Here is an 11,522-nt window from a genome sequence, read left to right on the forward strand (position 1 = left end):
TTGATAACTACCTTGAATGTAAATGGATTAAATGCTCCAACCAAAAGACACAGACTAGCTGAATGGATACAAAAACAAGGCCCATATATATGCTGTCTACAAGAGACCCACTTCAGACCTAGGGACACATACAGACTGAAAGTAAGGGGATAGAAAAAGATATTCCATGCAAACTGAAATCAAAAGAAAGCTGGAGTAGCAATACTCATATCAGATAAAATAGACTTTAAAATAAAGACTGTTACAAGGGATAAGGAAGGACACTACATAATGATCAAGGGATCAATCCAAGAAAAAGATATAACAATTATAAATATTTATGCACCCAACATAGGAGCACCTCAATACACAAGGCAAATGCTAACAGCCATAAAAGGGGAAATCGACAGTAACACAATAATGGTGGGGGACTTTAATTACACCAATGGACAGATCGTCCAAAATGAAAATAAATAAAGAAACAGAAGCTTTAAATAACACAATAGATCAGATAGATTTAATTAATATTTATAGGATATTCCACCTGAAAGCAGTTGAAAACACTTTCTTCTCAAGTGCACATGGAACATTCTCCAGGATAGATCACATCTTGGGTCACAAATCAAGCCTCGGAAAATTTAAGAAAATTGAAATCGTATCAAACATCTTTTCTGACCACAACGCTATGAGATTAGAAATGAATTACAGGGAAAAAACTGTAAGAAACACAAATACATGGAGGCTAAACAGTGCACTGCTAAATAACCAAGAGATCACTGAAGAAATCAAAGAGGAAATTAAAAAATACACAGAAATGAATGGCAACGAAAACACGACAACCCAAACCTATGGGATGCAGCAAAAGCAGTTCTAAGAGGGAAGTTTATAGCAATTCAATCTCACCTCAAGAAACAAGAAAAATCTCAAACAATCTAACCTCACACCTAAAGCAACTAGAAAAAGAAGAACAAAGAAAACCCAAAGTTAGTAGAAGGAAAGAAATCATAAAAATCAGAGCAGAAATAAATGAAATAGAAACGAAGAAAACATTAGCAATGATGAATAAAACTAAAAGTTAGTTCTTTGAGAAGGTAAACAAAATTGATAAACCTTTAGCCAGACTTACCAAGAAAAAAGGGAGGGGACTCAAATCAATAAAATTGAAATGAGGGACTTCCCTGGTGGTGCAGTTGTTAAGAATCTGCCTTCCAATGCAGGGTTCGATCCCTGGTCAGGGAACTAAGATCCCACATGCTGTGGGGCAACTAAGCCCACGTGCCGCAACTACTGAGTCCGCACATCACAACTAGAGACCCCACGTGCTACAAGTAGAGAGAAGCCCATGCGCCGCACCTAGAGAAGCCCATGCGCCACAACGAAGAGCTCACAGGCTGCAACAAAAGATCCTGCATGCTGCAACAAAGATCCTGTGTGCCACAACTAAGACCTGACACAAATAAATAAATAAATAAATATTTTTTAAAATCAAAATAAAAAAATTAGAAATGAAAAAGGAGAAATTACAACTGACACCGCAGAAATACAAAGGATCATAAGAGACTATTACAAGCAACTCTATGCCAATAAAATGGACAACCTGGAAGAAATGGACAAATTCTTGGAAAGGTACAACTTTCCAAGACTGAACCAGAAGAAACAGAAAATATAAACAGACCTATCACAAGTAATGAAATTGAAACTGTAATTACAAATCTTCCAACAAACAAAAGTCCAGGACCACATGACTTCACAGGCGAATTCTACCAAACATTTAGAGAAGAGCTAACACCTATCCTTCTCAAACTCTTCCAAAAAATTGCAGAGGAAGGAACACTCCCAAACTCATTCAACGAGGCCACCATCACCCTGGTACCAAAAGCAGGCAAAGATATCACAAAAAAAGAAAAGTACAGGCCAATATCACTGATGAAAATAGACGCAAAAATGCTCAACAAAATACTAGCAAACAGAATCCAACAACACATTAAAAGATCATACACCATGATTAAGTGGGATTTATCCCAGGGATGCAAGGATTTTTCAATATATGCAAATCAATGTGATACACCATATTAACAAATTAAAGAATAAAAACCATATGATCATCTCAATAGATGCAGAAAAAACTTTTGACAAAAATCAACACCCATTTATGATAAAAACTCTCCAAAAAGTGGGCATACAGGGAACCTACCTCAACATATTAAGGCCCTATATGACAAACCCACAGCAAACATCATTCTCAATGGTGAAAAACTGAAAGTATTTCCTCTAAGATCAGGAACAAGACAAGGATGTCCACTCTCACCACTATTACTCAACATAGTATTGGAAGTCCTAGCTACAGCAATCAGAGGAGAAAAAAGAAATAAAAGAAATACAAATTGGAAAAGAAGAAGTAAAACTGTCAGTTTGCAGATGACATGGTACTATACATAGAAAATCCTAAAGATGCCACCAGAAAACTACTAGAACTAATCAATGAATTTGGTAAGGTTGCAGTACAAAATTAACACACAGAAATCTCTGGCATTCCTATACACTAACAACGAAAGATCAGAATGAGAAATTAAGGAAACAATCCCATTCACCACTGCAACAAAAAGAATAAAATACCTAGGAATAAACCTACCTAAGGAAGCAAAAGACCTGTACTCAGAAAACTATAAAACACTGATGAAAGAAATCAAAGATGACACAAACAGATGGAGAGATATACCATGCTCCTGGATTGTTAGAATCAATACTGTGAAAAGGACTATACTACCCAAAGCAGGCTATAGGTTCAATGCAATCCCTATCAAATTACCAATGGCATTTTTCACTGAATTAGAACAAAAAATTTTACAATTTGTATGGAAACACAAAAGACCCCAAATAGCCAACGCAATCTTGAGAAAGAAAAATGGAGCTGGCTCAACTTCAGACTCTACTACAAAGCTACAGTAATCAAGAAAGTATGGTACTGGCACAAAAAACAGAAATATAGATCAATGGAACAGGACAGAAAGCCCAGAGATAAACCCATGCACATATTATCACCTTATCTTTGATAAAGGAGACAACAATATAAAATGGAGAAAAGGCAGCCTCTTCAATAAGTGGTGTGGGGAAAAGTGGACAATTACATGTAAAAGAATGAAATTAGAACACTCCCTAACACCATACACAAAAGTAAACTCAAAATGGATTAAAGACCTAAATGTAGGACTGTACATTATAAAACTCTTAGAGGAAAACCACTCTTTGACATAAATCACAGCAAGATCTTCTATGACCCACCTCCTAGAGTAGTGAAAATAAAAGCAAAAATAAGCAAGTGGGACCTAATTAAAGTTAAAAGCTTTTGCACAGCAAAGGAAACCATAAGCAAGACGAAAAGACAACCCTCAGAATAGGAGAAAATATTTGCAAACGAATCAACAAAGGTTTAATCCCAAAATATACAAACAGCTCATGCAGCTCAATATCAAAAAAACAAACAACCTAATCCAAAAATGGCCAGAAGACCTAAATAGACATTTCACCAAAGAAGACATACAGATGGCCAAGAGGCAACATGAAAAGATGCTCAACATCACTAATTATTAGAGAAATGCAAATCAAAACTACAATGAGGTTATCGCCTCACAGCAGTCAGAATGGCCATCATCAAAAAATCTACAAACAATAAATGCTGGAGAGGGTGTGGAGAAAAGGGAACCTTCCTACACTGTTAGTGGGAATGTAAATTGATACAGCCACTATGGAAAACAGTACAGAGGTTCCTTAAAAAACTAAAAATAGAACTACCATATGACCCAGCAATCCCACTACTGGGCATATACCCTGAGAAAACCATAATTCAATAAGTTACATGTGCCCCAGTGTTCACTGCAGCACTATTTACAATAGCCAGGACATGGAAACAACCTAAATGCCCACTGACAGATGAATGGATAAAGAAGATGTGGTACATATATATAATGGAATATTACTCAGCCATAAAAAGAAATGAAATTGGGTCCTTGTAGAGATGTGGATGGACCTAGAGTCTGTCATACAGAGTGAAGTAAGTCAGAAAGAGAAGAACAAATATCGTATATTAACGCATATATGTGGAATCTAGAAAAACGGTACAGATGAACCTATTTGCAGGGAGGGAGTAGAAATGCAGACGTAGAACAGACGTGTGGACACAGGTGGGGAAGGGGAGGGTGGGATGAATTGGGAGATTAGGTCTGACATAAATACACTACCATCTGTAAAATAGATAGCTAGTGGCAACCTGCTATAAAGCACAGGGAGCTCAGCGAGGTGCTCTGTGATGACCTAGATGGCTGGGAGGTGGGGGGGTCTAAGAGGGAGGGGATATATGTATACATATAGCTGATTCACTTCATTGTACAGCAGAAACTAACACAACATTGTAAGGCAATTATACTCCAATTAAAAAAAATTTTAAATAAAGATTTCAGTAGGTAACAGTCCTCTTAAATTAAAAATTAAACAAGACATTTTGCATGGCAACTCTAAAATTTAACTACAATATTTTTCTTCCCATCATTAATTCACAAGTCCTAAGTAAGGGGTCCTAGGGGAGAAAGGTGTGGACTTAACTGGACTACAGAACACCACCCTAAGCCTTCCTTGAGTACACATCTCTCTGATTGCTACTTGTTGCCTTACAGTTGGATGATGAAATATACAGACATTTGTTGAACAAAATTAACCTCCAAGTTTAACTTGATACCTATTTTTTTCACTCTCTGAAAACTTTTTCAAGCATTGTACTCAGCACAACGTAAACACAAGAAAACAGCTAATAATGCAATAAAACTAAGTGACAGTCAATTTTGAAGCTCTCCATTCTTTCACACAAACTTGGAAACAGGGAGTGTTCCCTATTATGATTCCACAATTCTTTTTGAATATAGTTCTAATAAATCTAGAGGCTAGCACGTAATTCATTGAGTTCTGAACAGAGATAAAAGTTATAAACTTGGGAATTCCCTGGCTGTTCAGTGGTTAAGACTCCACACTTCCATTGCTGGGGGCCCAGGTTCGATCCCTGGTCAGGGAACTAAGATCCTGTAAGTCACAAGGTGCAGCCAAAAAAAAAAAGAAAGGTTATAAACCTTGCTTTAATGATTCAACATCTGAATGTGTAACATACACATTTATAATGTGCATCCTCCTTCTGGTTGCGTTAGACACATGTTATTTAGCATTTAGAGCCACCCACAACAGTGCTTTATACATTCATTAACCTCCAAATCTTCCATCATACTAATTCCCATTCTCAATTATCCCATTATCTGTTTTCCAACCTCCTCCCAGGCCAAAGGTATGGCTACAGAAAGATCATTGTGCTCTCTTGGCTTACAAGTTCATATGCTTCCTGCTTTTCTATCGTCAATTAAGGTTATCACTGGCAAACTATAATCCTTTTACAGTACCCTCCAAAAGGGCTATTCCAAGTCTCTTCAAGCCTTTAATTCTACTTCCCCCTATCCTCAACCAATGAGGCTGTCTCCACACTTTAGAGAGCTTCCCAATCTCTACCTCAAGATCTGTTCACAAAATTATCTCCCCTTCCCTCTTTCCCCTTATCTTTGCATCAAATGCCAACACACTTCCTTGCAGATCTTGCTCTCAGAATTATCTCATCTCCATTCACTGAATATCTTCAATTCTTCCCACTAACAAGCAACTCTTCTCTAACTTCTACTATGCATATATCTATCCTGAAAAATCAAAACTTAACCATAATGCCCCTGTAGTAGCTCTCTATTTCTCTTATAACTTTCATATCAATACTTTTTGAAAAGCAAAATCTTTATATCTACAAGATTTTAGGAATCACTGTTACTGGTCATCTAGTCCACTAGTTCTAGACCTACAGAATCCTAACATGGAGGAAGCAAAAGACCCATCTCCCCTGAGGACACAGTTTACAGGAACTCTAACAAGTTTTTCAGAGTTCTTTTTTTTAAAATTTATTTGGCTGCATGGGGTCTTAGTTGCGGCACGTAGGCTCTTTGTTGTAGCACGTGGGATCTTGTGTGGCACGCGAACTTCTCTAGTTGCAGCACGTGGGCTTCTCTCTAGTTGTGGCGTGCGGGCTCCAGAGCACATGGGCTCAGTAGTTGCACTGCACAGGCTCCACAGTGCCCAGGCTCAGTAGTTGCAGCACACGGGCTTAGTTGCCCCATGGCATGTGGGATCTTAGCTCCCCGACCAGGGACTGAACTCACTTCCCTTGCATTGGAAGGCAGATTTTTAACCACTGGACCACCAGGGAATTCCCTCTAACAAGTTTTTTATGGTTACAAGAATCTATTGTAACATTTTTAGAAGTAAATTTTATTTCAAGAACTTAAAATTTTTAAAATTATGTATTAATAATTAAAAATGGTAGCATCATCAAGTATAAATTTAAACAGCTAAAATAACTTTTTTATAAAATATAAAGAATTAACCATTAAAAAAACACACAGAGGGCTTCCCTGGTGGTGCAGTGGTTGAGAATCTGCCTGCCAATGCAGGGGACACGGGTTCGAGCCCTGGTCTGGGAAGATCCCACATGCCGGGGAGCAACTAGGCCCGTGAGCCACAACTACTGAGCCTGCGCGTCTGGAGCCTGTGCTCCGCAACAAGAGAGGCCGCGATAGTGAGAGGCACGCGCACCGCTATGAGGAGTGGCCCCCACTTGCCACAACTAGAGAAAGCTCTCGCACAGAAACGAAGACCCAACACAGCCATAAAGGAATAAAATTAAAAAAAAAAAAAAAAAAGAACCGTGTGCTCTGACATATCTCAAAATGGTTCCTTTAAAAAAAAAAACACACACACACACACACAGAGAAAGCATGTTTGCAGGCAGCAGAAGAAACAGCACTACCTATCTTGTATAAAAGCTCATTCTCTGACGTTTATGCCCTGCATCTCTGCTACCATTCAACCCACACAGCCTCACTCACTATCATCAACCACTTTCAGGCACTTCCCCTATTCAGCGAAGACTAAGCCAAGCTTCAAGCAAACCTTTCATAATCCTAAAAGATACATCTATTTAGATGATTCACCCAGCCTCAAAATTCTTAGACTTTCATTTCTATTCATCTTTAGCCACCCACTTCCAGTGGTACACTAAGTTCTCACACCACCTGAGACTGCTCTATCTTGGACATTTTAAATTCCAACATGCCATTCCTTGATCATCTTTATTCTTTCATGAGCTTAACACCTCCAATTTCTCCCTCTGTTGGGCTCCTCACTTCTCTTCCTTCTATGCCCAGCCTGGACTCCATGGTGTATCCAGCAGCACCTCTGATTAGAATCCTCACTCTTTCCTTATAGCTAATCTAACCCAAAATCAGTGTTTCAAGCTCACTGTCTTCATTCCTATACCAAGATGGTTGAGCACAAGTAGAGAAAAATCATGAGTGACCCATCACAGAAATCCATGTCTATGGGAAAACTGACTTAGCCTCATTTCTACTCCCTTTTTTTAGGTGTTGAACATGAATCAGGCTGAGCCAATTAGGTTATTCTTACCCTCTGACAACAGTGATAGGTTCAGGGATAAGCATTTGATCTGAGGCAATCTAATCAGAGTTAATATCTAGACTTGTATTGCTAATACTTAGAAAAAGATTCTCAAAATTATCAAGGAAGCATTTAGCTTACCTGGACCTTCAAGAGGAAACAACCTTAAGGTAAAGCTGATATCAGGTAAGCAAAACAAGATATGAAAGAAATCTGATCCTGATGCTATCACTGAGCCACTGGTCCCAGACTGAAGCCAGTGAATTCCACTTAATCTCTCAACTTTTTAGTTATATGAACCAATAAACCTCCTTTTAGCAAAGCTTTCCATTGTGTTTTCTACTGATTACAAGCAAAAGAATCCTGATATATAATATTTGGGTTGAGACTGACATCAACACATCATACTAATACCTTGGTTGATGTCCAATTGCCAATTTTAGTCTTAGTTCCCAGTTATCAGTAATCAGAGCTTTCTTCTTCTTCCTCTAAGCCAGTACCTAGCTCATAGCAGATGCTCAAAGAATATTTGTTGAACCACATTAGCAAGGCAGAACCTAGAACAGGCATCTGAGAGGGATTTATTACCCAATTTTGAACAATACTGTCTCCTAAGAGCAGTAAAACCAACTTCAAGACAGTGTTTCCCAAACATTTTTGGCTGCTTTCCACAATAAGCAGTGTATTTTATATCATGATCTGATACACACAAAATCTATATAATTGAAAAATAAAATTCAAAGAAAACTTACCCCCTACTACATGCAAAGAACTCTATTTTCTCTTCCATTTTTTTAAATGGCTCATGATTACCCATCAAATTCATTTCACACTGCTCACAAAGGTATGACCTATATGTTGGAAAACATGGTCCTGGGAGTTCTCTTAAATCAAAATGGGGGAATTCTATATTTGCGAGTAAAAAGATCAGCCAGGGCAAACAACAAAAGAAAATAAAACACCTGGTCCAAGTACCCTTGCACACAGAGTAGGTCAAGAGCCTCTCAAGTAGTAATATCTCTTGTCTCTCACCCTTTCTAATCATGCAAGCATTAGATTTTCCATGTTATTGCCTTGCTAAAATCATCACAGCGGTCCTCGGTAAGACTCAGACGTTGGACTAGAGTCAAGGCAAGGAATCCACTAAATGTACCAAACACTGCATGTGAGGTGTAAAATATTTCAAGCATACACACAATGACAACTATTTGTCAAAATTATGTAGATGTATCAGTTAATAAAAATACAAATTTATTTAAAAATACAAATACATGGAATTTATAGAAACACTCTATTACGATGTATTTCTCAAGTTAATAAAAATTTTTTTTCTCTAAAACCTTTCCATTTATGAATAAATAAAAATTAAAAAAAAAAGAAATCCTCTACTACTGACAAGTTTATCTCTTTATAGACACACACAAAAGGTTCACACTAACTAACCTTCAAGCCTAATGTTTCCCCCACCCAGAATCCTTTTCTGTTCTCTCTACTAATCCAAACCCTACTTCTCTATGAAGGCGTGCCTTCACATCTCTTCCCTCTGTCTTCCTATAGATTTGTAGTCCACAGAAGTCATTTGACAGCATCACAAAAATAACTTTGTTGAATGTGTTGTTCAAATGTTAAAATACAATAAACAATTGTAAAAGCACCCTGGCAGTTTCAAGGTCTTATTTTCTGAACAGCTTAAGGTTAAAAAATTAATAATAATAATAATAAAATAACTGACTGCTATCCCAAACCAAATGACAATCTTTAGGGATGTCCTATCTGGACACCATAGAAAATACTTCCTAAGTATTTTCCTATCTGGAAAATACTTCTTCAGGAAGCCCTTAGATTACTGTCATTCTCAGTTGCAGCATCATCAAAACAAGGTTACTGTCATTTAGAGTGGATTTATACTTTGACAACACTTCATTTCTGGTTTTTGAAGTTATTTGGCTCTATTGTCTATAAGGTGTAAAAATATCCAAATATATAAAGCCGAAAGACCCAAATTAGACTGGAGACATTTTAAATTATTTGAAAATAAAATACCATTTTCTGCAAGACGTTTTCTAAATTTTTCATATGTTTTAAATTTGATTCAAAAAATTTCAGCTGATGGGAATTCCCTGGCGGTACGGTGGTTAAGGACTCGGCACTTTCACTACCAGGACCCGGGTTCGATCCCTGGTCAGGGAACTAAGAGCCACCCGGCATGGCCAAAAAAAAAAAAAAAAAAAAAAAATTTCAGCTGAATGTTAAACATATTATCTCCATATATAAATATATTTTTAAAGTGTATAATACTTTATTGATGACTATAGTTACAATGTCGCTAGACACTATTAAAAGATCCTCTCTTTACCCATCACTGGTGGTGGAACACATCAGTGTGAGTAAGCTGCAGACAACTTAATGGGCATTTGTTAGGATCTCTCCAAGTTTATGGGCTTTGAAAGCATTTAAGGAGGTTAAATAACTTCAACTGCTGAAAAGCAATGAAAACTCTACGCCCAGATGAAATCAAAGTATTTAGTTTCTGGGTACACTTTTTTTCTTAAAATAATATTTGAGGCCCTGAGAAATGCTAGGATGGCGTAGTGGAAAAAAAGCTTGAGAATAAGAGATCTTAGCTATAATAGTAATTGCTAACATTTATTCAGCCTTCACTGCATATAAGCCAAACATTACACTAAATCCTTTATGTGAATTATTTTGTTTAATCCACGCACCAATCTTAAGTAGATATTACTATTATTAATATTATCACCATCCCCACTGTACAGTTCAGATACTGAGGTTTTGAAGGATAACAAGTCCAAAGTCTTAAGTGGTAGAGCAGGGACGCAAACCCAAGTGTTCTTGCCACCTCGAAGCGGCGCCTGGACGTAGTTAAATCCTTGCTTTTAGCCAATACTTTACTTATCTGGCTTTCTGACTTTGTGCAAGTTATATATCCACTCTGGACCTCAGTTTCCTCATCTGTAAAAATAAAGCAACGAATGCTAACGTTCCTTCCAGTTCTGCCTAACTTCAATATTATCAACCTTACAATCTCCCTGAGCGTCAACCAGCCAGTGTCATTCCTTCTTCTAACTGAATTCAACTAAAAAAGCATTTACGAACCCACTAGGTGTCCGGCCTTGTGGTAGGCCGTAGCCTAGGTCCCCCACTCTCTCTGCTCCCGCCCCTAGATGCCAACAGGCCCCCTTTCCACCCGCAAATCCCCTGGAGCCGCTGGGGTCTTTTCTCCTCCGAAGCCCCTCCCGGCACACTCCCGCCTCTGGGCCAGCCCCAGCTCTGGTTCCCAGGTCTACTCACCCTTCAGGTGGTCTCCGCTGCCTGGCGCCGAGGGACCCCGCGGCCCCGCTGCCTTGTCCCCCGGAGGGGTCGTATGGAGTGCCCCCGTTTGCGACCTTTCGACAACTCTGCCTTTCGTCATGGCTGCTGCAGGGAAGGTGGAGGAAGCGGGGTGATGCCGCGGCCCCTTAACAACAACTACGCGGCAGGCTCCTTACAACACCCAGGGTCCACAGCCACAGATACTTCCGGGACGACGACCTCACCTGACACGACCTCAGGCCCGCTAGCACAGTGACGCTGAGCCGGGACCCGCAGCGCCTACTCGGACTAGGCTCCGCCCCGCCCCGCCCCCGAGGCTCGCGCGCTCGCGCCCGCCCAGTAACCGCGAGACAAGTCAGGGTCCCCGCCCGCCGCACTTGCTGCCCCGCCCCGCTGCATGATTGCGTAGAGCATGCGCAGTCACGGCACCGGAGTCAGCGGGTGTGACTCACAGACGCAGGCATCCAACGCGCAGCTTTAATTATCCGGAAGTGCGGTCTCAGAGACTGTAATGCCTTTGTCCTGGCGACCGGAAGTGCCCGGGAGTGATTAGTTGGAGTTTCGCGGCGGATGCTGATTCAGCCGACTCCCTTCTCTACCAATTCCAGAATCTGTCTCGAATCTGGAGGGGCTAGACAATGCTTGGTCTGAAGATGTTGGAAAACATAAAGCCTGAGCCG

The 11,522-nt window shown here is 39.5% G+C and overlaps 1 protein-coding gene across 1 annotated transcript in view; it reads right to left on the minus strand.

Moving 5' to 3' along the window:
• The window catches only part of TMEM41B (transmembrane protein 41B), a 30,708-nt gene extending 19,579 nt beyond the window's left edge, over positions 1-11,129 (minus strand). Inside the window, exon 1 of the mRNA XM_061202975.1 lies at positions 10,822-11,129. Within this exon, the coding sequence (XP_061058958.1) occupies positions 10,822-10,942 (121 nt within the window). The 5' untranslated portion in view covers positions 10,943-11,129. The remainder of the gene's footprint in view (positions 1-10,821) is intronic.
• Positions 11,130-11,522: the final 393 nt, after the last annotated feature.

The sequence above is a fragment of the Eubalaena glacialis genome, chromosome 10 (assembly GCF_028564815.1).
Source record: "Eubalaena glacialis isolate mEubGla1 chromosome 10, mEubGla1.1.hap2.+ XY, whole genome shotgun sequence".
Lineage (NCBI taxonomy): Eukaryota > Metazoa > Chordata > Mammalia > Artiodactyla > Balaenidae > Eubalaena > Eubalaena glacialis.